This window comes from Pseudomyrmex gracilis, unplaced genomic scaffold, assembly GCF_002006095.1.
Source record: "Pseudomyrmex gracilis isolate BER0280 unplaced genomic scaffold, ASM200609v1 scaffold_20, whole genome shotgun sequence".
In the NCBI taxonomy this organism is placed as follows: domain Eukaryota; kingdom Metazoa; phylum Arthropoda; class Insecta; order Hymenoptera; family Formicidae; genus Pseudomyrmex; species Pseudomyrmex gracilis.
Window position 1 is genome coordinate 826,484 of NW_018020604.1, and position 27,507 is coordinate 853,990.

General features: G+C 42.4%; 1 protein-coding gene across 1 annotated transcript in view; it reads right to left on the reverse strand.

The window, feature by feature from the left end:
- The window catches only part of LOC109851781 (neural-cadherin-like), a 63,340-nt gene that overhangs the window by 3,301 nt on the left and 32,532 nt on the right, over window positions 1-27,507 (reverse strand). The window contains 19 exon segments of the mRNA XM_020422204.1: window positions 319-508; window positions 592-892; window positions 994-1,605; window positions 1,747-1,889; window positions 1,980-2,185; window positions 2,291-2,562; window positions 2,694-2,900; window positions 2,984-3,316; window positions 3,466-3,674; window positions 3,814-4,087; window positions 4,282-4,587; window positions 4,782-4,931; window positions 5,189-5,361; window positions 6,011-6,244; window positions 6,555-6,741; window positions 7,279-7,416; window positions 7,554-7,718; window positions 8,043-8,158; window positions 9,654-9,797. Of these exon segments, the coding sequence (XP_020277793.1) occupies window positions 319-508; window positions 592-892; window positions 994-1,605; window positions 1,747-1,889; window positions 1,980-2,185; window positions 2,291-2,562; window positions 2,694-2,900; window positions 2,984-3,316; window positions 3,466-3,674; window positions 3,814-4,087; window positions 4,282-4,587; window positions 4,782-4,931; window positions 5,189-5,361; window positions 6,011-6,244; window positions 6,555-6,741; window positions 7,279-7,416; window positions 7,554-7,718; window positions 8,043-8,158; window positions 9,654-9,797 (4,360 nt within the window).

The window sequence follows — 27,507 nt, forward strand, 5'->3', positions numbered from 1 at the left end:
TCGGTCGCGCGACTGCGGCGGGGTCACTGACCTCAGTCGCGCGACCGCGGCGGGGTTAATGACCTCGGTCGCGCGACTGCGGTGGAGTCACTGACCTCGGTCGCGCGACCGCGGCGGTGTTACTGACTTCGCACGTGATTACGGTATATATATATATATATATATATATATACATATAACCAATCGGCAACGCGGAAAAGTGGCAAACAATAGATGTGATACGTTCGACTCAAAAACGCGCAGTTCGCGGTACACATAGATTTTTTAAATGAAAGATATATGAAATATTCTATTACCGGAAAAATAAACAACACTTACGTGCAGTCGTATTCGTTCCAGAGATCAATGCACTCGAAGGGATCTTGACAAATGACGTTGGCGCACGGTTTGTTCGACGGACAGTTTCTTTCCAGATTGCGCGCCATCGTCGCCTGTCCCCACTGAGTCCCGTTCATAGCTGGCGGTAACGGAAGATGTTTTCCTTCTAATCTTATGTCATCCAGACAGCCTATAAAGATTTAAACATTTGTTTAAACACAGTGTGGAATAAAAACGCATTGTATTTTGAGATTTTTCCGAAATGGGAATTACCTTTCTGATAGTCCGCGTAAACTTCGAATGTGCGAACACCGGTGTATTCCGCCTTGCCACCTGCGTAGACGCCTTCTTGCTTGTCCACCAGAAGCCACTGATGGCCTTCGAAGGAGAAGGTTTCGTTGAATCTTCGTCCCTCGCCGCCGTCCAACTCCAGAGTTGCCGCGGATCCGTATCTCGACACTCTGACCGTGTGCCACTGTCCGTCATCGACGGCTATTGCCGATAGCCAGATATCTCGCTCCTCGGTTCTGAGACTGTTCAGATTATACCTGAAGTGCAATCTGCTGTCTTTGATCTGCAATTAAAACGGAACAGATTTTTTTTCATCACAGTTTTTTTTTTCATTAAATCTTGAAAATTAAATCTGAAAAATTTTTATACAAAACTAAAACTCACCTCCAAAATGGCGTATTCCCTGTTGTGCTGATCGCTCACTCTGAACAGTTCGCCGTGAATCTCTCGAGTGCGGAATCTCAGTTGCACCTGAGTGGAATATTTGTCCGGTTCGAAGGATAGCGCGTACTTGACGTAACTCTGAGGCTTGAACGTGGTCGGAATCGTCGGCGTCATGCAACCAGGACCGGTCCAGCCGGGATTGCACTGACATCTCGCCTCGGTGAAACTGCCCACGCAAGTACCGTGTTCCCAGCAGCGGAAGGTCGATTCCTGATTGTTGCAGATCTCTTCCGTTTGCGGACAACCGGCAACGCTGTTTCTCGACAGTCCCGGATGAGCCAGATCGTACAGCTTGCTGTTGTGGAATAAATTCTTGATGCAGCCGTCGAAGCCCTTCCCCACCGGCATGTGCTTCCACTTGTAGTGCGTCGGATCAAATTGCTCGACATAGAGACCGCCGATTTGCAGGGGCGCGTTAACGTTCAGGTACTCATTGAATGGCGGCACTGTGCCTGTAGCTTGACAACTGGTGTCGTTGAATTCCGGCGGGCTTCCGTCCTCCAGCTCGGAGATCTCGGCGGATTTGCAGTAATCGATGATGAGCTTCACAGTCTGCGTCAAATAAAAAACAAATTTTTCTTTCTTTGTTAATTTATATTACAAGATTTTATTGCAAGATAAAATTGTTTTTTTAATACGGTAAAAACAACATTGCGTGTACATTGAATCTTGCGATTTTGTTTTTTTTTTTACCTCCGTATTCCAGAAAATATCAAGCCGATGCCACTCGCCGTCGTCCAAGGTCTTCTTCGGTTTCACTTTCAGTTCCAATGTACCCGATCCAAAATCTATCAGCAGTCTCGGTATACCGCGTTCCAACTCGACCGAGATAAAATCTGTCGACGCGTGTTTTTCGTGCGATCAATCGATGTGCGCTTGATTATATATAACATTATTTCGTATAAAAAAAAAAAAAAGACTCTTACCAGAAACCATTACTTCGTCGACTTCGGGAGGCACAATCGGACCGTTGTACAGCAATAAACCGTCCGACTTTCTCGTGATAAACTCGAAGCTCAAGTGACTGTTATCGCACATCTCCAATGCGGGATACCACGCCCAACCGTTGCCTCGGAAGCTTCTGGCTGTTTGCTGACATCTCGGGCCGTTGTAGCCAGACGGACATTGACATCTGTAATAAAGAAAACGCGAGATAAGTTATTAAAATGAGATCTGATTTTTTTGAGAAAATCCATGCGCACAAAAATTTCACTCAAAGCTTTATCACGTCACTTACGATAATCCGAATCGGTCTTCCACGCAACGTCCGCCGTTGTAGCAGGGACTGTTTCTGCAGGACTCGCCCTTGCTGAAATTCCGCGCTCCGCATGTACACTCGGCTATCACGTCAACGCGCACGCCGACGAGAGCGGTTCTGTTTGCGTTCACCATGTAGGGCAAGTTGCTGATGTCGAGGGTGTTCGTGCAGCTGCCTTCGCACATCTCGTTCTCGTAGTAACACTCGTCGATGCCGACCATCGTGATGTTGATACCCACATCTTTCTCGATCTGTCGAACACGCGCATTCGATTATCGCCGCGCGTCAAACATTTGTTCGAATTACATTAAGTTTTTTTTTTTTTTTTTTTTTGAATATCGAGATGATTTTCAAAACGTTACCTTGGTTGAAAGACACTCACCTCTTCGCGGTGCATAAGTACAATGCCGTTAAGCCTGACCGGTTTGTAATAAAGAGATCCGTGCGCGGCAAATCTGATGTCCGTCAATGGTGGATGCACTCTTCTTAATTGAACGTTAAAAACGTCCACGTTATCCCTGTCTATGTTCAACAAGTGCGACAGTTTGTCCCTAAACAGATCCGCTTTACTCCGGGACAGAGTTTGATTCTAAAAAATCAATTACGAGATAAATTTCGATAAAAATTTCGAAGCTGAAAATTTATAAATTTTGTCATTGTGCGATTACTCACGTGATAATTCCACACGCGAATGAAGTCCTCGTCCGTTATTCCGGATATTCGAACCGAGCCTGAATTCAGCACCGCATCGTGCGGAATGCTCTTGACGGTTACGGTCACGTTCGCGGGCACGTCCGTCTGCGTGTGCTTACGATCGTAAACCTTAAACCGCAGATGATACTTGCCGTCGTGCGTGCCGGACTTCATGTAAATCATCCCCGTGTCCTCGTCGAGTCTGAATTGCGCGTGTTCCAATCCCTCCCAGTAGAACTTTTTGTCCGGCAAATCCCAGTCGTCCAAATCGTACACGTAAACTCTACCTATCTCGGTATCAGGCGATTGTCCCTGAAGAGTAATGTTTCAATTAATATTTTATCGATGTAAAGAGAAATCACAATATATAAACGTGAGCGAAGGTCGTGGAATTTAACACAATTTGTTTAAAAATATTCTTGATATGAGAGCAATTTACGTAATGTAATGTAAATACGTACTGCGTAGTTATATACAAAGATTTCCTTGGAGCCAGGTTGCATTTTATTATCGTTAACATCCCCTATGATAACGGTCAACGTACTGGTTCCGGACATAGAAGGATTTCCGGAATCCTTGATGACAATGGGGATCAAGAATTCCTTTTGCTGTTCTCTGTCGAAGGATCGTAGGGACGACACCACCGCCATTCCATCCCCGTTAGCTCCCTCTGAAAATTTACGAGAAAATGATGTTTGAAACGTAAAAGAACAAAATTGTGACAAACTTAGAACAATTGTTTATGGAAAAGAAATTAAAACTGTTTTTTTTACAAGCGTGATAAATTTGTTATTACAAATCCTTCTTACTGTTATCGCTTTCAACTTTGAAGCTAGCCCGGATAACATCGTTGGCGTTCGGATCCATTCGGAAAGTGAACGGAGGACCGTTGCTCCTCGATCGATCGTCGTCGTCAGTAGCGAGAATTTCGACGACCTTTCTGGTCTGCGCGAATTCCGGCAAAACCGGACGATAGTCCTTGAGGAATCTTGGTGGATTGTCATTTATGTCTTGCACCACGACTGTCAGGGTGGCGGTTGCAGTTTTGGGCGGTATTCCGTCGTCGATCGCCAAAATTTTAACCTTGACGTGCGCAAGATTATAATTTTATATTTTAACAGTAAATTATATTTGAATTTTTTTTATAATTCAATAAGGTTTTTTTATAAATTTCACTTATTTATTTTAAGTATTTGTAATTTTTTTCTTATAATTGTTTAATATCTAAGAGAGCTCGGTATTTCTCTCTCTCTCTCTTTTTTTTTTTTTTTATTTACCTGATGCCGAGGAGTTTCCTCGCGATCAAGGCTTCTCTGTATCGAAACCGTGCCGTTTTCGTTGATGAAAAACTGTCTCTTCCGGTCGGAGCTTCTGTCGATGGAATAGGAGACCTTGCTCTTACCACCTTGATCCGGATCAGTAGCCTTGAACGTTTCCAGGCTGCTGCCTATTCGGGCGTTCTCCGGTACGGTGGTCTCGATATTGGCTTTCTCGAATTGCGGCTGATTGTCGTTGATATCTCGCAACTTCACGACCACCCAAGAGTAAGCAACGTGATATTTGTCGTTGTCGTTGTCCTCGCCCTGAAAAAACACAGGGAGGTGGTTTTTTTAAGAGTCGATCAAATCACGAAGAATATTTAATCTAAAATAAAATATATTCAATTATATTTGATAATATTTATTTTTACAACAACAAAAAAAAACACAGTGTATGTGTGTATCGAAAAATTCTCTCTCATTTTCTTTAACATCTTCTCTATCATTTTTCTTCTTACCTTATCGTTTACTTGTATCCTAAACCTAAAGCCGTTGCTCTGCAGTTGGTCCTCGTAATCCAGCGACTGTACAATTTTCAACGATCCCGTGCCGTCGTTGTTTCGCACCATGGTGAATTTATCGGCACCGTAACCGCTGCTCTCGATCACCTAAAAAGCCGTCGTAAAATCTTTCCTCAAGCCGTTCGAACATAATAATAGTTTATTAATATAAAAATTAATAGAAGAGAGATATCCGTTTTTTATTATTATTTAATTAAAAAAAAAAATCTCTCACTCACAATTTCTTCGTTTTTATTTACTAGATTTATTAAACAAAAATTATCAACCAAGGATTATGATCGTTTTGAATTAGTTATTTTATTCGTCGAAAACCGTTTTTGAAATGCCGAGACCGCAAGAAATACCTTGTATTGGAATTTATTGGTCTCGTCCTCGTCGTGGACAGTAACGGTGAGTATCGGCATTTCCGGCAGATCTGGTCCTTCCGTCTCGTCTACTTCGGTAAACCACTCCTCCTTCGTGAATTGTGGCGGCATGTCGTTTATATCTTTGACCCGTATCGACGCCGTCCCGGTGCCTGAAAAGAAAATACGCGCTGCATACGTGCCGCTTTTCTCGACTCGGAATATCAAGCGCGCTAAAGAACACTTAAAATATGCAAAACGACATTGCGATCGCGCGTCCGGAAATGTCTGTAGCCGTTTTATTCACGCAGCTCGGTTCGGACTTCCAACTTTATACAGATGAATGCTCGAAACTGTAATGTGACTAGCGAACGACACGCGCGAACACAATTCACGTCTACATTTTATTGAACGACCGTATAAACTATATACGTGTGTATAGAAAGAAGTATATAAATTTATAACAGTTGCGTGTGCGCGTAACATTTGCTGTTACGTTTCCAATACGCCCAATATTTTCTGTTCAATAATATTACACGTACAAGAACTAAAATAAGGTTTTTTTTCATATATTTTATATTTTATCGCAGAGTTAAATTAATTCTTATTTACTTATTTTTCGATATTGTTTAACAAACATACAAGAGAAATTTATCATTATGTATGTTAAATTATTAATTATTAATAATATAGTATAGAATTATTAATTATTAATAATCAGAAATTTATTTATTTATTATTAATAATCAGAAATTTCAAAAAAAAATATTTAACGTTGAACTTGTGCGCGGGATTGTAATAATGTCGTTAAAAATTTTTTACCTTTTAACCCTCCTCCATCCATCGCGACGACCTGTATGGAATAGTCCGGTGTGCGTTCTCTGTCCAAGCAGCATACTGCGGTCTTGATCACGCCAGTTTCCGATTCGATCTCGAATATAGGCGAGCCAGTTTCTTCCTCGATAACATTTTTCTCAATAGAGTAGATTAGTCTTGCATTTGTGCCTTCGCTCGGATCGTCGTAATCCACGGCTGTCATCGTCATTACCACCATTCCTAACGCGGGAGACGAGGAACACGAGATTTAATTACGAAGTTCTTAATTCTTTAACGAAGTTACAATTTTTCTTTTTCTATCATTAAATTTCTCTAATCTATTAATGAGAAGTTATATTAAATCTTAAAAGCGCGTTCCTTTTATTTTCCAACAACAAGCAATGTCTCGATAAATCTTTCAATTTCAATTTGCTTAAATTCAAACGAACAAGTTTTTAATGAATAAAGTTAACGAAACGCGCCACGTAATATCCCCGGAAATGCAATGGCGCACGCGTACGTGCCGATCGCGTTCGAATCTCTGACAAACCTGCGGTGCCGTTTTCGGTAACATTTCCAAAGTAGACCCCCTGCGGAAATATCGGGGCGTTGTCATTGATGTCCTTTAGGTTAACTTGAACGTCGGCGTAACCCACGAGACCTTCCCCGCCCTCGTCCTGGGCAAACACGGTGAATCGCCATTGCGGCCGGCCATTCGGTTGATCTCTGTCCAGCGGCTGCAGCCGGGAGAAAAAGAGGGAGTCATGCGAGGATATCCTTTGAGGAGTCAGTCAAATATAGGATTCCAGCGAGGATGCCGTGTATTGACACAGTCTTTACTCGGAGCTCAATATCGGTTCCGATATTTGAATTATTCCATCGCAATATTGCGTTGCACGACCACGTGCACAAATATGTACAATAGCTATAGAGTCACAGAAGAAGAAGTAATTTCCGGGCCGATCAAGTGTTATATTACGCCATATGTTCGATTATTATCGATCTTAATCTTGTTTCAAACGATCCAAAATCTTTGTGACAAAGTGGCGCGCGTGTGCGTTTCGCCGCACTGAATCGAAATGCTCTTTCAAAAAATTAATTTTATGCACAAACTCGTTTAGTTGTTTAATTGATTTTATAATCGGTGATGAGAAATTACCAGTTATTCAAGTTAAAAGTGTTTTTTTTTTTTTTATTTCTAACGTTAACACCTCGAATTTGTATGTGCGCGTAATTGTCGGTCTACCGACGTATATATCGATTTAGTTACAAACCTTCAGGACGTAGATTTCTCCGCTCGTGCGGTTGATGTCGAACTTGCTGTTCGCAGGATTGTCGGGATCGATACCTTGTCCGGTTAAGAAGTAGACAATGTTTTGCGGCCTGTCTTTATCCCCGTCGGTCGCGGTGACCTGAAAATTAATTACGAAATTGTTGGCAAAATCGCTCGAACGCGAACGCAAACATTTATTCAGAATACATAATTATTCAGAACACATAATTAGGAAGTTCTCGATGTACAACGAGATTACATAAGGAGAGCAATTACCCCGAGGACGCGTTTCGGCAGAGTTCTGTCGTCCTCCTCGGTAATTTGTGTTCTGTAATTTGGTCGCTCGAAGACGGGAGGGTTGTCGTTTACGTCCTTCACATGAATTACAACCGTCGTGTAATTCTCCTTCAAGTTGTCCGAAGCAGTAAGCCGAAGCTCGTACTGTAAGAGACACACACGCGCGAAGTTGTTGACTTTTATCGTGCAACTTATTCAACTTTCAAATAATCATATTATCTCGAAGTAAATGAAGAAAAAGAGATTGTATATTCTCTTTTGTTATCGGTGCTTTTTTTTTTTTTTTTTGAAAAACAAAAAATCTAATCGTATTTCGCGTGTGCGCGCACATATATTTTGTCGAACGGAGAAACTTACTGGAACTTCTGAATGAAGAAAAGCAGCCGAACAAAAGCAAAAGAGCAACAAAGTACGTACGGAAAAGCCGTACGAGCATCACGCCCGAATGACATTTATGGTAATACCAACCCTTTTCCTCGTCTCGTAGTCCAGTGCACCCGCTACGTAAATGGCGCCGGTCATGTTTTTCACGGCGAATGCACCGCCTATGTTCCCGCTCGTGATCTCGTATCGAATACGCGAGGCTGCGACAAAGAAAGGAAAGTGCTTTTAATAAAACAAGGGCGCAACTCTCTTTCTCTCTCTCTCTCTTTCTGTCTTTCTCTCTCGCTTTCTTTCTCTTCTTCCGAAGAGAGCGCGTTGTAATCGAATGAATCTCGAGATAAAAGTTGCTGTCGCAAGAGCGTGAGTTTTATCGAATAAAGAAACTTCGGACGGCGCTACACGCCAAGAGGAAATCGCCTTCGATCGATCGTCATTTGAACTTTTATTCCAATACTGCCGATCGACCTCGCGATAATTCGCGCTTTACGTCGTGATATAGACGACGTGAACTCCCGGTATGAAAGTTGCCGAACAAAAATGGTATTTCGGTTAAATTCGATTTCCAGATCGTGTCGGACGATAGGATACATCAAATTTTACCTTATCTCGTTTTAATTTTCAGAAGAAGAAATTTTATTCGCGGCATTGTCACGGCGATAGCGTCGTCGAAGATAAACTACGTGTCTCCTTTTGTACAGACACACACACACACACACACACACAGTGATTTTGATATATAATTGTAACATCGCGATAATTTGTTGTAATCACATAATTATTTTACACAAGTAATAAATTTGTTTAAATGTGATATAATTTACGTTAATAAAATTGTAAAATTGATTACGTGTAATATATGATAATGATTATTGCACTCTGTGATTTTTAACGTGATAAATAAAATTAATTTTAAAATTGCACACACACACACACATACACAGAGGAGAGTGATAACATTAATTTAATGTGATAAATTGTAATTATGTAAATATCGCATTTTACTCTATTTTCATGTGAAGCTCGTGTATTCTTTTTTTCTCGCAAAATTGCATTGTAGCCACGCCAATTTGGAAAAGAATGCAACTTTGAATCAAATCGTTTATCTCTCGCGCGTTGTTTGTTGCAGCGAACGATATCAATTTCGAAATCAGTATTTATCAAGCCGTAAATTAAACAGTTTCAAAAACACGAGAAATCGCATAATGGTTTATTTATATAATCTCATTACTCAGGAAAGATCACACACATATCTAAGCAGATTAAACACAAAGAGGTTTTATTCAATTTGCTTGCGGAACATATTGCGAGCAAGCTTTCCGCGTGTCATAATCCGTGAATTTTATTTGAGCTTAAATGCATTAGTCGCAAAGCAAACATACCGTCGGTATCTACAATGCCGTACGTTATTATAAAGTTTGGTTGTATTGTTATAATTGTTATACGCAAGTTAAAATAAATAATAACAAATTAATAGTAATAATTTTAATGTGTTTGCGAGCAAATACTCCGTCTGCGCAAATTCAAACACACGTTCTAGCAAATTACGCGTTGCTTGTGTAATTAAATGCTAAAACGTAGTTGGAGATATTTCACCAACACTCGCATAAACTGTAAGCAAAAAAAAAAAAAAAACAAAAAAAAACAAAAATAACGAGACAGTCGTCAAGTGTGAGTTTTAAACAATCGGATACTTACACTCGTCGTGATCTTTGGCGGTGACGGTGAGCACCGTGTGCTGAATGTCCTCATTTTCGTCTACCTCTGCCTCGTAGAGGCCCTTGTCGAAGTACGGGGGATTGTCGTTCTTGTCGGCTATCCCGATGCGAATGAATTTCGTTACTGTAACACAAAACAAAAATTCGTACCATCAGACCAGCAGCTTTTGATCCGCTCGCTATAAATGTTTCAATAAATCAAAAAACGTGCAAAATGCGCCGTATCACCGTAAATTTAAAAGTCCAAGTCTTCATTTGCAGAAAGTTAATTTACGAGTTCTATTACAAAAAAAAAAAAAATAAATAAATAAACCAATCGCCTTTCTCACAAAAGCGCACGTTGTATTCGCATCCCGGTAAGATGATATCGGAACCACTTCTAAAGAGATAGAAATAGAGAGAGAGAGAGAGAGAGAGAGATGCGCCCGAGCAAGAGTTTCTTTTAAGTACATTTCGAATCTATTTCCCCTCGGGGAACGATACCGCGATGTGCTTCACATGACAAATGCAGCAAACATAGCCCGCAGGCGTTCCTCTGCGTATTCGACGCGAGCGCGAAATTCTCGCACAACCTGTTATGTAGTCATATTTTTTTGAAATTCTCTGAATGGGAGAACCTCGGGTGTAATATTTTATATAGCGCTCCTTCTCCTCGCGCAAGACGTTCTCTCGCGAAAACGTTCTTGCGAAAAGTGTGTTGCCGCGCATAATCTCAATTACGTATTCAAATCTCAACTCGAAGGAAACGAAACTTTCTATAAAGCGCGCAATAAATTTCACAATAATCCACAGTTGCGCTCATTAAAATTCAACAATTCAACGCGATCGGAGAAAATTTTCATATATCCGCCAAGTTTCGCGAACACACACACCTCTTTGAAATAATTTTCAAACAAATCAATTACTTGTAAATAATAAATGAAAAAATGCGTTTGATGACCCGCGCGGTCGGGTGATGATGCGAACGTCATCCGCGAATGTCGCGGCCAACTTGATTTTTTTTTTTTTTTCGCGCATTACGCGTATTCTCGCACGTATAGTCGCGATCTTAATGCACTTTACGACGGAGCGCGAAAACTTGGATGATAAAGAACCCGGGAACCGTTAATCATTTTTTCGCCTCGCCGCGGAAATTTAAGATAGGCAATTACCGGTCGCCGCGGGCAAGAAAGGTTAAGTAGTTTCAGATAACGGCACTTCATTCCGGAAGTAGACATTTATTGATGGAACTAAGTTGCCGCGTGGGGTCCGAAGAAAAATGTATAATTGCGCGAGCTTCCTACCGGACTGTGGTACATTAAAAGCCTTTACCCCCGCGTTTTTCACGCAAGCAAGAAAGAAGAGAGAGACCGCGACAAACATCGGCAAATTTCGCACAATTTTACGCGGCGATCCAACAATGTTATTGTCATTTTCCGCGCGTTCGATTCGCAACGAGATTTTTCCGCGCAAAATTAATGCGGCAGTTTTTGTTTTCTCGTTATTAAAAAATTCAGACCACCGTGAGATAACGTAATTAACGATCGCTGCGGAAATTTAATTTTAATTAATCGCCGAATTGTTGAATCGACACGCGCTCGCACCAACGGCGATTTAAAACAGCGAACTGAGCCCGTATATTTATTCAGTGAAATCGATCGGCGTTTGTGTAGCGAAACGCATATGTAGATACTACGCGAGGCGCATTAGCAGCGAATTTCGTATCGTATTTGGAAAATGTATTTTCCTTCTATCCGTTTCGATGCCGAAACCGGTGATGTTGCGCCGCGGCCAATTTGCTCCGAGTATATTTCGCGTCGCGAAAAGACTCCCTCTCTCCCCATCCTATCCCCCGCTTGAAGATCCTGCTCGTTTCCTTCGCGCTCGACAAATACTCGCTTGATTAAGTTAATCCCGGATCTACTTCTCCTCCCTCACGAATGCGCGCGCGCTCGCTCGCAAAGTGTGATAGCTAGTTCAGAAACGAGGAGGAGCACGTGTGAACCTTAATGCCGGGAGAATGTATAAAGCTCGTTTAATTTAATTAAGAGTTAATTATATTCGGGAGAGAATCTTCGTCGGGAGATAATGTCCTTAAGAGAAATTAAGCTCGGGGCATTATTATTCTACAAATAGCGGATGCGATTTTGATCGCGCGGAAGGAAGGAATATAGCACCGCGCGCGTTTCCGCGGCGTTTGTTCGCTTTATATATATATATATATACATTCGCGAAAACAAACAGTTCGCTTTCGAATATACACATATTCGCGATTCTAAATAGAATAGAGAAAGAACAACCGTTGCAAATTTTACATGAATAACCAACGCGCACAATTGAGATTCCATCTCTCGCGCCGCGGAGAGATCGCGACGTTTCTAATCTAACTTTCTCTGCGCGCAAATAAACTCTCGTTTCGCGAGGACGAAACGTCGATATATATATATATATATATTTATATATATATGCGCGCAAGCAATTACGCGCAGCTGCGGGAGAACGAGCGCGCGTGGAAAATTTGTTATCAGATGCGCGACGTTAAATTTTGCCACGCGCGCGCGCGTTATTTGTAAAAATAAAAGAGCGTCGCCGCGTCTGTGTGTGTGTGTGTGTGTGTGTGTGTGTGTGTGAGTTTCGTTGGAAAATTTATCGCCGAACAACTACCGGAAAATAACCGGCTGATTTTCGCGGCTGAAGATCGCGCGATAATGGCGCGAGCGAGACATGATTGATTCGCGAAGCTCGTCGGCTCTCTTCCGTCGGCGATCAAGTTACGTTAACGCCAGACGCGCGTGCATATATTATCGGAAGCGACGATGAAAGGGGAGAGGGCTTTACGTGGAAATTTACGTAATGATAATTCATCATTGCGCTTATCGTAAACGTGTGTACGAGGGGGGGGGGAGGGGGAAAGACCCGCCGGCGGGTTGTACATCATTGTTAGCGGGGGAGAACGTCAGTTTTCCCTTTTAATAGATCGCGATATCGAGCTTTAGCAACGACGTACCTTTCCCAGTAATGCGAATCGTATTTCGGGCGGGATAATGCGATACTAGATTAACATATAATCGAGATAGATCGCGCGCGGCGAGCAAAAGGGGGAGGGTGGGAACTATTGTCGCTTCCGGAATTTATCTTCTTTAGAAAAGTTGTGAGAGAGATGCCGTACACATTCTGAAATTAAACGCGCACACTTGCACACACAATCTGCGCGCGCGCGTCTCGTTTACGCGCCGGGAAAACTTTTTCTTCTTCCATTCGAGCTGCTGCGTCTTCATTTTCGTCTCCAATCCCCCAAGTTTCTTGACGATCTTCAAAGATTCAACGCGTGTTTACTGTTTAAACGACGTTTTTTTTTTTTTTTTTTTTTTACGGGAACAGTATACGCTCGTTTAAAAAGTAAGAAAGTTGCCGGAATGAACAATCTTCTCTTGAAACGAGACGACTTCTTAATTAGAAATTGTAAATTTGATATGCTATCTCTCGCTGTAAACGTTTGTTGGGGAATTAAGAAAAAACGGTTAGAATAAAAAATAAAAAAAAAAAAAACTCTATTGAAACAATGTGCAAATATGCGCGCCGGGACAAATAATCGGGTGAATGTTAATGGAGATTTTAATTTTTGCATGCAACGCAATAGCGAAGTTTAATCAATATTAATGAGAGTCTCGCGAAAGATTCAAAATTATTACTGAAACGACCAAGTCATGTGCGCTAACGAGAGGATTAAGTTCCACGGGACGATAAAAAAACTTGACGCAAACGATCAAAGAGACAATTTTCTCTTGTGCATCCTGCGGCGCGTATCAGGATCTCTCCCGCCGGGAGAAGCTACATCCAATGACGGTCCCACGAAACGCGTTACTGGGCCACGGGGTAAGAAATCGATGAAGCCCCCACCTCTCTCTCTTTCATACAACCCTCTGTCCCTTCTGCCCTCCCTTGCATCGCCGAGCGTCGACCCAACGGCGCCGAGAGAACATTCGCTTCTTAGCCGCACCCTGCAACACTCGATTGGTTCCTAAAATACGAGCACCCTCGAGGCCTTTTCACCACTCTCGATTCCCGTAGAGGCAGAGGCGGCTCGTTAACGCCGAGACCACCCTCGAGGGTCGCCCGCCAGTCTGAAGTAACACACTGCTAAATTAAGGATCGACCTTGTACCGTCCGGGATCTCGCGCGCTGATTAATGTCGAGAATTTCTTTACAGCATATTTTAGGTACAATATCTCGATAATTCGTCAAAAATTCACCAGATGTCAAACGCAACGTTTTTTTTTTTTTTTCAAGATGTGCCCCCCTTTGTAGATTTTATACTTATTGCACGACAAATAAAAATATATCTTACGTTTTTTTTGAGAAAATTCAAGTTTGTTTATTTAAAAATGTAAGAAATCAAGTAACAAAATATAATAAAAGTTAAGATACGAAAAGTCACGTACTCTTCGAAACACGCAATGTATTCACGTGCGCATTAAGAGAGATTTAAATTTGCGCGTTAATCCTCTCGAAGAATAAAAATCTACTTTCGCGCAACCTTTTGATGTTGTTCCCTTCCGTAATTGTGTTTCATTTAATTACCCCCCGTGGACAATTATCGGAACTCTAAAGGACGGTTGCAACGCCGATTAGCAACGTCGATTAGCGCTAATCCTCATTTTAATTCAATTTTCTCGCTTCAACTTCGTTCGAAGCGTTTTCCCCGAAGAGCTCATTCGGCGCAAATGTATCCGGGTTTTTCTTTTGCAATGCCCGAGGGTGAATTTTTTACTCGAGTCTCTTTTTGAGCAACGACCGATCTCAACCGGAAATACCGGGCCGTAGAAACGAGGGAGTAGGGGTCATTGGAGAGCGGCCAATTAATCGATTAACGCGCAAATTACAATGTGTATATATATCATCGCGAAATACGGCTCGCGTAATCTCGCCGCAAATTTATAGCGATAGAGAGATACGCGCGCGCGCGCGCGCGCGATGTAAATTAATTATCCAGATCATCAACTCTCTCTCTCGCGTCGCGCGAAGTTTATTCGTCGCGTCGTGCGGTTCGAACGGCCGCGGAAAAAAATCGCGGCTTCGAAACTTCGTTGCACTCGTTAACGTAATTGGAACATGTCGCCCCATTTTCGTTCATAATCGCGTTACGATCGACCAACGCGAACATTTAATTCGCGTAAATAGCGAGTAAGCGTTGCGGCTCCGTGGTTTTTGCGCGCGAACGTGATATTAGTTTCACGTGTTTTATAAAATCGCATAATAACAAAAGACGCTCGAGCGCAAATACTGTAATTCGAAAACGAGCTTAATCAATGGAAGCTTACCGTCCAATTAACCGACAAAGCACAAACTGTTATTGCGCCACCGTTTTCCGTCAAAGTTTTATGGTTCCAAAAAGTTACACATGATTGCAATTAGTACGATAGAACGTTAACGCACGTTTCGTTGCAAAATTTTGGCCAAAGTCAAAGTTCGCCGGCAATAATCGCCGGCAACTCGACCGAAGAGTGTCGTGGTTTTACACAGTTGCTTCTAATTGCGCGCGCGCGCGCGCGTACGCTTATACTTGTATAACTGTTTCGACTCTAATTTTTGTACTACATATAATAATTACACATGTAATAATTATAGATTCTATTAAACAATCTAACGCAAGAGCGGTTGATGACGCGTACCTCAAATTACAAGATTTGACACTTACTTAGGAAGGCTCGTAGGTATAGGAAGAACACTCAGTCTCCATCAGGCGGCGCAACGTCGCCAACAACACGCGATACGAAACGCGTCTCGGTGATAAAGAGACAAAATTAACACGAACAAACAACAAGCGCGACGACCGCCGACAGACTTCCCTAGTATTGTAATAATTTATTTACAACATCGGCACAATTTCACCTCGCTCGCGTGTTTACACCACGCGTGTAAGCGCGTCAAAACGTGAAATTGCAGAGAATCTCGTAGAATTTTATTAAAACAAAATAAGTTCACGAAAAAATTGATTTGAATAATATTAATTAAATAGAAAACTTGATGTTATTTCACTGAATATCGAAACGTCACTCGTAAAAAAAACCCGCGCTTGCGAGGTATCGTCAATAATCGTATTATCTTCTCCGCAATAACCGGTGATACATCGGCAAAATTCGATGTATCGCGTGTAACTCGGGCAATCGGGAGAGAGAACTAAGTACGCGAGCAAACTATATATCCGCGCGCGGAGCAATTCTCTCTTCCGCTCGCGAGCTTATTAATATCTCGATCCCTTCTCTCGTGTGAAAGCCGACAGACGATTAATTAGTCTCCTGCGATGTTACACGCGCAACACATGTAGTTATTAATCCCCGCCTCTCTCGAAGAACGAGGAGAAGAGAAGTTTGAACGATCGATTCTGACAAAATATCGAAGACGTACGACGACTTCATGAAGCCGGAAAGGGCGCTTGTAACGAGACAGAGATTGATTCGTCGAGATCCAGAGCGACGTCATCCGACGTATCCTCCTTCGTCATGTCCTCGTGAAAAATCGACCTATCGGAATGACGTAATCCGCCGTCGCACTTCAGCCGCGCGCGCGTCTCTCCTCTTCTATTCTCGTTTTCCTTCCTTCGTTCGCGGGCTCGAGGATTTGGCGGATTGAAAGGCGGACACCGAAGAAATTCTGTTCCGCGCGCGCGATGAGCGAGTTCTCACGGAAGAGCCGGAGTTCTCTCTCCTCCACGTCGCGAATGACACGTATAATCCCGCGGCGGCCATACATTACGCTCTTTCTCGCACGCGATTTCATCCGACGAACGGATAACTCTGTACATTTTTATCAACGTCGCGCGACAGCTCGCGAGAAATGTGTGTTCGAATTTCTTACTTTTTCTTCGACGAAGCTCCTTCGACGAAGCTTCGTTCCTTCGAGTTTCAACTCCGAACAAAGGTCAACGCGAGAAAATTCGAAACAGGCGCGTCGCGTGTTGTACGACGCGCGTAGATTTTAACATCGCTGCTACGCGCGCTCGCTTCGAGTGAAATGTCAAAAAGAGATCGATAATTGTTAAAAAATATATTTTGCGAACAATAATAACAGAAATAAATGCGTTTTTTTTTATTTATTTGCGTGTGTTCTAAGTTACCTCTTCGGACGGTGTAAAAAAAAACAAAAACAAAAAAATGCTTTTCCCAAGCGGCGCGCTGAAACTCGCGCTCAATTTGTCGATTAACGCAATCGCGTCGAGCGAGAGAAAACTCGTGAAAAAGAACACGGCGCGCGTGAACGCTCTAAAAACGCCCTCTGAAATCTCTCTTTTTCCTTGTCGCGTTAAACGCGACGTACGAGTAAAATCGAGCAAAACGAGAGCGCGATGTACGCGTCCCCTTAGAGGGTTGAAGAAATCCCGTCGCTCACGCGGCTAAACACGCGCGCTGCGAGAACAAAAAAAAAAAAAAAAAAAACAAACCCGCCCGACTTAATTACCACCCCCTCTCCTGGGATAAATCTCGAGCGAGATAAATAGGCGGCGATATTTTGCAGCGAAAAAATGTGTCGCGCCTGCGAAAGGTGGCGCCGGAGCTTTATCGCGCGCAGCCCGCGCTATCGTGTCGTATACGCGCGCGCGGAATTCGCGCGCGGCATCCGCGTGGTATCGGATCTCCGGCTCGGGGGGAAATTCTGCGAGAATGAAGGGAGGAAACAGAGAGAGAGAGAGAGAGAGACAGAGAATGGAAAGCAGGGGATTCCCCGCGGAAAGAGCGGCAACACAGCGTCGCCCGTAACTCGCCCGGCGTGTCCTTTTCTCTTTCGCGTAGCTCGAACAAACCGCTCGGATCTGTGTTCCGTATTTCACCTGTCAGTCTCCGCGAGCTATATCGCCCCGCCATTACTCGTCGTCGTTTTGCTTCTTAGGGATATAAATCGCGAGAACGATGTGCGTATATACACCGTCTGTCTCGACGCTGTCCGTATTTTGCTCGCGGCCGTAAATTTTTCTGAGAATTAATTTCCCCATGCGCATGTGCAGCGTGTTTTTCTTCCGTAATTTGGATAAACACTTTGGCTGATTGCAAAAATTTTCCTATCTTATCTATTAAAAACACGAACATACGTTGAAAAAGAAGAAAGTTTCGAATTTAGGTAAAAGAATCTTGACATGTTTCGCTCGGTTTTTTTTTTTTTTTTTTTTAACACAATGGTCCTATTCAAGGAAAACCCGAAGTTTCGAACTTTGTAATAAAAATATTTTCAGAACTTACACACTCACACGTGTGCGCGCTCGAATGATGATATAAAAAAAATTCCGATGAAGGATGAAAGGATTGAAGGATAGCGTCGCGAACTTGTCGCACGATCGTATGTCAGACGTCCGTAATGGGGCGATCGTAAAAAGGTCGGGAAGTCGACGAGGGGAGAACGTCGTCGCGGGTTTGCACCCGCAAACTTTTAAACGCGACCGATGCGGAATTTCAAACGATCGCAACCAGCGGTCTCGATCGACGCATCGTCGTCGTCGTCGTCGTCGTCGTCGTCGTCGCCGTCGTCATGACAACGAGGAAGAGATTTACAGCTCCGGACCCAGAATTTCACCCCGCCTGCCGTCTCATTCCTGCTCGACGGCTGCCGAGCTTCCGTCGCGCAAATATTCGATATTTTTCCCCCGCTATACGAGACGGCCGAGAAAACGAATAGAGACGGCAAAATTTACCGTCGACTTTTGCTAACTTTCGGGGTGTTAGTGAGAGACCATATATCTCGGAACTGGGCGACGTCAAACGTTTTCTCGCTCGGCCCGAAACGATATATTTTGCTTATCGGAAAATGTTAAACCCCGAACGGCCGTAGGATTATTTCAGCGGCGAAGTCAGTCGACGTCGAAAATGTCAAATGCCGCGGCCGCGAAATCGCCTACGCGATCCCCGCAGATTATCATTTTTCTTGTTCCTTTTTTCGCCTTTTTTATTTTTTTTTCTTTTTTCGAGAATCGCCCGTCACGTTGCGGCAAAGCCGGTTGAGTAAAAGTTATTTTGCCGCTCCAACCGTTTCTAGCGGAGGATTATTACAACCTCGTCGGATACACGGGGAACACGCGAACGGAGTTAGTTGAAGTTGACAAATTTATCATTTATCTTTACTGCGAGTAGTTGCAAGCTACTGCAAACAAGGGCAATAAGTACACAGCACGACGAAGTCGGAGACGAGCTTCAATTATAAATTTAATCTGTGTAAAGTACATAAGATATTAATCTCTTCTAATTATTAATGCACAAGTTTTCAATAATATTGCGATATATGCATGTACACACACACACACACAAACGTAGACAAATATATTTTATTTTATGATCGCTTTTTCGCGACGTGCTGGAAGAGTTTCTGAAAATAGTTTTTGGATTCGGAATCACCGTTAGTGTCAATTTTACACCAATAAAAAATATAAAACATAAAAATAACGCGGTTCAAACTCGAAAACCATTTCCGAAAATTGTTAATTTTATTGTTGGCGAAGCGGTTTTGAAAAAGGACGCGGACGGGGATTTGTCGAATTACTTGTATCAAATAAATCATTTTGAACAAATCACAAATCCGCAGAATTGTTTTGACGAAAAAGTGTTGTGCAATAGAGAATTGAAGAAAGAAAAAAAAACGGCAATCGGAGAATTATTTTATATTTGTCTATTGAAAGTGTACCGAGCGAGTGACTTATGAGAGTAAACGAACTAGCTATATGTAGTTACAAATTGAATAGAGTGCCTCGCGGATCCTTTCATCGCTCTGGATACTTGTATTTGCTTTGTATGTTTTTTTGTGGAAGAACAATATAAAAATTTCCGCCGCTGCGTGATATATATTTTATCGGATATGGATTTTGCCATCGCTCAACTTTGTTCCAATAATTTCTTCTTTACTGAAATCAAGTGAGGCACTCAGTTGAGCGTGTTAAGAGAACAAATTTATATCGTGAGAACAATGTGTGTGTGTGTGTGTGTGTGTGTGTGTGATTATTAAATCATTGATTTTCCTTCGATCGCGACAGAGTCTGTCTTGCAGTTCATCAGTTTGGAGTAAATTTTTCTCCCGCACAAGTTTGGCGTGGCTTTTGTCCGCTTAGATACACTACTAGGCGAGTAGAAGCATTACGATGTAGTAAAACGTGCGCCGTCGTTCTTGTCGGCGTGTTTATCAATGAAGATACTCTCTCCGCCTCCATATACTCGCACACATCCGACTAACTTCGACGCGGATCGTGTTTACGTAAAGATTTATCGACACCACTCGAAACGAAACTTTCTTTGTGGGTCAACGTAAAATAATGTTGCCAAACGAGAGACCGTGTGTGTGTGTGTGCGCGCGCGCGCACGCGTTTTAGGTGGTGACGTTGATCCACGATCGGCAGTGTTCAGAATCGAGGGAGCGTTTCCGCCCAGCGCGCAAAGAAATGAAATCTTGTATCGAGTCGAAGTTTCCCGTGGATCGTCGTTAATGCTTTTATAGCGCGCGCGCGCGTCTATTTCACGTCGATCACTTCGCTTGACACAGAGTGCAGAATGCACGGTTTGAAATGTAAATACACGCAAATATTTATACGCATATAAATTTAAATCACAACAATATCGTAATAATGCAATAATATATCTATTCATAAATAAGCGGCGATGATTAGTGAATAATTAAAATCGCAATTTGCAATAACATCAAGAACTATTAATTGCAAACTGAAACTTTGATTTAAACAAAGAAAAACCGTGAAATAAATCGTCGAACAAATGCGTCACGAACAGATCTGTCATTGACAGTTTACAGTCGATGCTGCGCGCTATCTCTGTTCTGTCAATATTGATATTTGCATTCCGATATCGGGCTTTTACACACAGTTATTTGCAACTCGAAATATTTTCTCTTTAAAATATCTCACTTTGTCGGAATAGTTTTCGCGATAGCGCAAAAATCCGGGAGTACACGTATCTTCGATCGCAATAGAAAAAAAAAAAAAAAAAAGAAAAACATTTTAGATACGAAAGAAGAACGAGAGAGCCAGGAGAGAAGATATTGGCGTGCAGAGCTAAGAATTGTCGAAATGGCGCGTGTATCGTTCCGTCAATAGATAGAGAAAAAACTGAAATCTCGATCGCGCAGAGAAATTAAGAAGCGCGCGCGGTTTTTCCGACGATCATATCATCGTCCCGCAAAAAAAAATGCCGCGCTCTTTGGCGCGTCTGCAAAAAAAAAAAATGTTTTTATCTGCGAACTTTACCGCATCGTCCCGCGTTCGAAATAAAAACGAAATTCGTGCGTACACTACGGAGACACTCCAGAGACCGATTCGTCGTCGAGAACTTTTACGGTCCGCGTAAAAATTTCAACGACCCACTCGACATCGGATTTATTCAGTATGGAACGCGAATTTCCGAGCGCTTGCATTAAAATAATAAGAAAGGAATAACCGGATTTATTCATGAGCGCTAACCAGCGAAGCGAGCAAAATAGCCAAGCACCGCTGCTGCCGCAAGGAAAATTTTCTGTTAACACCAAGCGCGACGCGCATTTATCAAAAACCCGCGCGCTGTGACTTTGATAAAAATTGAATGTCTCCGTAAACGTCACGTGGGAGCGGCGCGCGGGCAGCTCGTTTAATTTAGCGTGATTAGTTTCTTAATTAAAAATTTCCGACAATAAAACTTCTTTCCTAATTATTCAAGAGAGTATCTCGGCTTATTAAATCTCGTTCTTGGAAAATTACAAAACTGGAACTGAATTTTTTAAATCGTTATTTTCGCTAGTTTTTCTATTTTCTATTTGGTAAATGTTTTTTTTTTTTTGTTTTTACTCTTTTTTTTCACCCACTTGCGTTGTACAAACAAATAACATTGCGAAAGAAGAAAGATAAACAATGCAATTTTTGTAAATAACCAACAATCTCGCGTGTGTTCTGAATATTTTGTCCTATTGATATTTTCTCCCGGCGCTGTGCGTGTGTGTGCGCGCGCGCGCGCACGTGCGTCCGGTTGTGCTCTTTGTCTCGATTTAATTAAACAATACGACTGATATTTCCGCCGCGGGGGCAAATAATTCGGGCAGCGCACAAAGGAAGAGAGTCGGAGATATGAAGATTCCGGCGAACGCTGCTCGCGCGCTACTTGCGCTTTATTACCGGCTCGTTGTTGCTCGTGTGCATTGTTTAATCGCGCGGGCTGCCACACGCCGCGCGATGTAAGCGTGATATATCTCGTTTCTCACGGCATTTGCCCGGGGATAATTATACGGGAGGGATAATCACTTTTCGCGCGCGAAATTATAATCGCGCGCCGCCCGCAAGTTTACGCGACGTGATATAACGAAGCAAATAATCAGCTCGGCGATGATATCTTTACGATCTATTCATCGGCCTTGATAAATTGTAAAATGTTATCACGCGCTGTTAACAAGCATTCGTTGCGGTGATTACGCGGCTTTCGCGGATCATTTCCGAAACTGATGTGTGAGAGAGAAAGAGAGAGAGAAAGAGAGACGTAAAGTAACTTAACTAGATCGCGAATAGGCACTCGATCCTTGCGCGAGGTTTTGCACATATCGAGTCATGTTACATAACAATATGATTCACACACACACATACACACACAGTGGGAAATTCATTTCTGAAAGAAACACGAAAGAAAATTTAATTAACCGGAAGGTAATAATGTGTGAATACCGTTTGCTGTCAAAATTACTCGGGGTTAAAGCAACAATAGAATTCACGTATCGTGTATGGCGGTTGAATTTTTGAACACGAAGCTTCCCGCTGCTTCCGTTTTGACTGTGTGGTCGACACACGGAGCTTACACGGGCGGGTTATTATAAATTCCTCTTTATGCAAATATGGGACTGCGCGAACAATGCTATACTAATTTGCAGACTGTTCGTTGGAGGCGAAGTTACTTGTTGGGCAACCGGCTCTCGCTACCCATTACTCGCTGTTTTCCCGGAATGGCACACACGCCCGGCCCAAAGTGAGTGTCATTGAAGTATACCCCGAGCTTTCCCCAAACACGATGTAAAATCCGGCGTGCCCTGTATCGTTCTGATGCATATATGAAACACATGATTCGCAAACGGTAACATTGTACCGTAAGCAAGCGTAATCGCGTAGTTTTAAAGCGGTTAAAAATATATTATCTCTTCTCAGAGAAACTTGCTTTGTCACAACGAAAACATATCGCTGTTTAAAAATTACAAGCGCAAATGCGCTTGTAATTTTTTAAAACATTTCAACTACATTTTGGTATATTTAAAAATAAATACACAAAAAAAAAGAAAAAAGAATTAAATATTTAATCATTAAATAATTTAGTTTAAAACTCCTTCTTAAACTTACATATTACAAATTAATGATGAAAGTTACGACATCGACATCTCACGAAGATGATTAATAATATCTCTCAATCGAATTGATTAAAGATTTCCAAGTTCTGGCCCGCAATAAATTTCGAGAAGAGCTACGGCGAGAATTTGGACGGATTCGTCCGGCCCCGTCTGCTTCGCGAGTTGTACGATAGTGTTCTGGGTCGCGCGGATGTGCGCTATAAATCAGGCTTTAGCCAGAGCAAGGCGGCCCCCGCCCTCCTCCGGTTGTCGCTGATAATGAAAATCCCGCGGCGGATGTTCGCGAATTCTTCTGCAATTCCGGGCGTACGGCGCGCGCTTGAAAGGATGCCAAAATAATTTCGAGAGGGGCCGGAAGTTGATGCCGAAACCCATCCTTCTCCTTCCCCGTAGGGCTGGTCGAGTTTCGAAGTTTCTTTGCGAATAGCGTGAATCATTCGAATTCGCGCAACACCTGATACGAGGAAGAGAGATTAAAAATTCTTACATCTGTCGCGCGAGATAACGCGAATGCTTGTGATGAAAAAAAAAAAAAAAGAAAAAAGAAGGTCGCGCGTCTCGCTCCCGTCTCTCGTATACGTACGTATACACATATATATTTTCGTTCCCATAAATAATTCTCCTCTCGGCATTGCAAAATCCGGGCACGCGTGCACAGATGCGCCAACCGCATTGATTTACAACGATGCGCTTCGTATACAGATCGCGCGATGAAAAATAAGTCCCGACTCAGCCGCGGCGATCAACAAATTAGTGCGTTTCGACGGTGAAAACATCGACCGGGGAAACAGTTGCTTCATATCTTATTGAAAAATGTTTGCGCGCGCACTTTTCGCACTCTCTCCCAAAGTAGAAATTTCCGCGCGCGCTTTTAAGATTATTTTCCCGCGTCGCTCTTTAAATCCCAAAGTCAGTCGCTGGTAATTTCGCTTGTAAGCGAAAGTGTAGTATTTCGTTAAAATATAAATTTTTTTCCGCGAGCTACTCATTATTCATTTCGCCAACGCGAGAAGCGCGTCAATTTTAATGTAATTCCGCTGTAAATTTCGCGCGGAGAGTATTGTATGTACACGTCGAAAAATATCGGGGCGTGGGTGGTTTCGAAAACCACACATTGTTGTTTCTAAGAAAATTCATTGTATCAATTTTCTAAAGGAAATAGAAAGATGACACAGGTAATATGTCGCTTGACAATGACATATCGTCGGGGTTGAGAGATACACGACCAATTTTTCGACCGCCGCAGAGTTCGCGGTTATCAATTCAGGTGTCCGGAACAAAAAAAAAAAAAAAAAAAAACGGAAAAACAAACAAACAAATGTTGGACTTGATAGATGGCGTTGTTGTCCGATTTGCATACGCGCATCGAACGCTAATTACGTGTAAATTTTCGCGAGAGAAAGCAGAAACATGGCTCGCGCAAAGTTCGATCGATCGAACTGGCCGTCGAGAGTTTAATATCCCCCTCGTTCAAAACTTTTCCTCGCAAAACATCGCATAAGTATTATAGCGCAATGTCGTTAGTAACATCGTAATATATTTCAAGCGGAGGCAGATTGTCGAAGCATTTCGATGAAGTTGTAATCTCGCAAATTACGAGATTATAATCGAGATCTACGTATCGTAATTGCGTAAACGCACGTATACGTGAAAATTATCGCCTTTCGCACGAACGAAACAAAAAAGGTCGATTTTTTGACCCCTTATCGTTATCACTGAAAATTACGAGGCAATATTTTTTATTTCCGCAACGTTGAGGTCGATGTGTCTGTTTTCAACGAATTTTTGTAAACAGCGTAAAGATGTTTTTTTTTCGTTTTTTTTTTCCAATAAGTACGCGCGAAAGTGTTAATTCCAGATGGCGAATTTAGATGAGGTCGCGAACTACGTGAGAAGTTCCGTGAGAAAACTTCTTGCATTTCCGGCCACGTCGTCATCGTCGTGTCCTTAGTCTTACTTGCTGTCGTTGTCGTCGTCGTCGTCGTCGTCGTCGTCGTCTGTCGTTGCGGTCGGGAAGACGACGGCAAAACTTCCCAACGGAATGCGGCCGAAGTGTGCGCGAAATTCCAGCTGCGTCAGGGAGAGCAAGAACTGCTGATGAAGTCGTATTATCGTTCTCGTTAAAAGGAACCGCTTTCTACGTTCCCGCGGAACGAAGCTTACGCGGGAAGACTCCACCTATTTCACACGCGGAAAGGAATTCTCGACATCTCTGAGAATTTCTGCGGAGTGAGAGTGAGATAGATAGATAGATAGACGGATAGAGAGAGAGAGTGTGTGTGCACAAGCATGACTCGGAATAAGAATATAAACTACGTGTTCCCATCTTGACTAGCTGCCGGCAATGCTAGTGTGAGGCGGTTTCGGCCACAATTTGTGCGGGAAGGCGCAACAAACGCGAGGAATGCGCGAGATCGGCGGAATTTGGCGTTGTTTGACTGGCGTGTTACGGTTTAACTTAGCGAAGAGTTTACTTTTGGGGAAACAATTTCGCGGGGCTTTGCAATTCGCGGGGCATCGCGCGCTGCGAAGATACATCTTTCATTCGGATGAATGAGTTTACCCCCGACGATGAAAGATCGTCGAAACTCCGAATGAGTTATTGCACGGAATGCGTGATATATTTTATATATATATATATAATGTATATATATTCGCTGGGGTATCATATAGCATTACATGACGTATACCGCCCTATGATATATCCACCCTTCTTCATGATATCCAGATATGTTGTCTCAGATATACAATGTTTTATTCGACATTGTACAACAACGTCGGATTGTGTTGTGCAATTCCTACAAAAAACAGATTTATCGCTGATGAACAATTTGATAAATAACAAAAACTGGACACGTGTCTCTTCTAAGAAAAACTATTGTAAAATCGTGTGTGTGTTTCTTGTGTGTGTGTGTGTGTGTAGACGCCGCAATTAAATGACGATAATGATAATAATTTAATTGCTATCACGAGAATCTGTTAATTGCCTATTTTTCCATGCGAGATTGACAAAATCAAATTATAATTATTCGTCGCAATTGGAATTATTTGCGATATTGCATTACCCGCATAACCGACGAAATTCCGTTCTTTTAGCGACAATATTAAATGGGATTACATAAATCGAAAGCATCCGTCTTTGTTTCGCGCGCAGCGTCAATTTGACAACGCAAATAACATAATCTACGGAGATATTAATGCAGCGCGAGCTGGTTTTTGATTAAAAGTCTCTGAAAATATGTGAGCGCTTGTGTGCGCGGGAAACATTTTATGTGTTACACGCGCGCGACAGCAAACCTATACATTGATGAAAAATTACTTACGAACGTCGGTGGGGATTTAATTTTCGGAGCGTGTATAAATTAATTTATAGCCGTCTATGAATTTCTGCAGCCGCGCATCAGAATTTCCGCGATCGCTTTTGTGATGTTAAAAAACATCACAGAGAAAATGGACGCGGATTTCGCAGTCCGTAAATTCTCATCGATTAACTTTGAGCGACGAGACGGCGTTTTAACGACCAATGACATTGATCGTTAAAGTGTCGCGAGAGAATCTGGGAAAAAAAAAAAAAAAAGGAAGGAAAGAATATCGCGCGCGAGACTTTACTGCGAAACTTCGTTTTACGAAGTAATTCGCGCGGCAGGCGAGCGAAAATTAAACTTTTCAACGTGATTCGCAGTTTTCCACGCATGTTTCATATAAACCGTTTCGAATGATTAAAACATTAACCGGATGAAAGAGAGAGGACGTTTTACGGATTTCTCGATTTCTCAAGATGAAAAACTTCTCCGCGTGTAAAACTTCTCTCCACGTTCGCAAAAAGAGCCAAGACGTTTCGTTGGATGTTAAAAAAGAAATTTGTGTCAATCTAAAATGTATCTCTCTCTCTCTCTCCTGAGTTTTTCGCTCTAAAAAGTTTTCCCCAACTTTAATTACATTAATCATTAAACAAAAGCATTAACTTCTGTGAGAAAACAGTTCTAAATTATTTAAAAGAGATACAACGAATTTTGTCTAATATACATAAACAAAACATTAGTCAAATGCAAAGGACGCAAACTTCCAATCTGAACTGCGCGACTGCTTCAAACTTTGTAGCGATGAGTTTTAACGAGAGGCCACGTCGTGCCACGTTACTCGCCGATATTGAACAATAATTAAACTTAAATCGATATCGTTCGAGCGAGTGAACTTGCTCGTTATCGCGCCCGTACGGGGGATTGCTAGTGAAATCTCGCTATGATCCCCGATTTCGATAAGAACTCGGTTCGCGATGGGGACATATTGATCCGAAAGGAAGGACAGCGTATGGCTGCCTTCTGTTACGTGGGAGTGGACAGACTAATCGAGCCACACACGTTCCCGCCCGATCGAATTGATGATCGCGAAACGTTAAAAACACCGTGATCTCACGCGCGCACAGACACAAGTATTAAGTTAATTTACTAACGACAAGTATAATTCGTTAATTCTAAAAAAATACATAAAACAATTATATAAATTACAACGTCTCT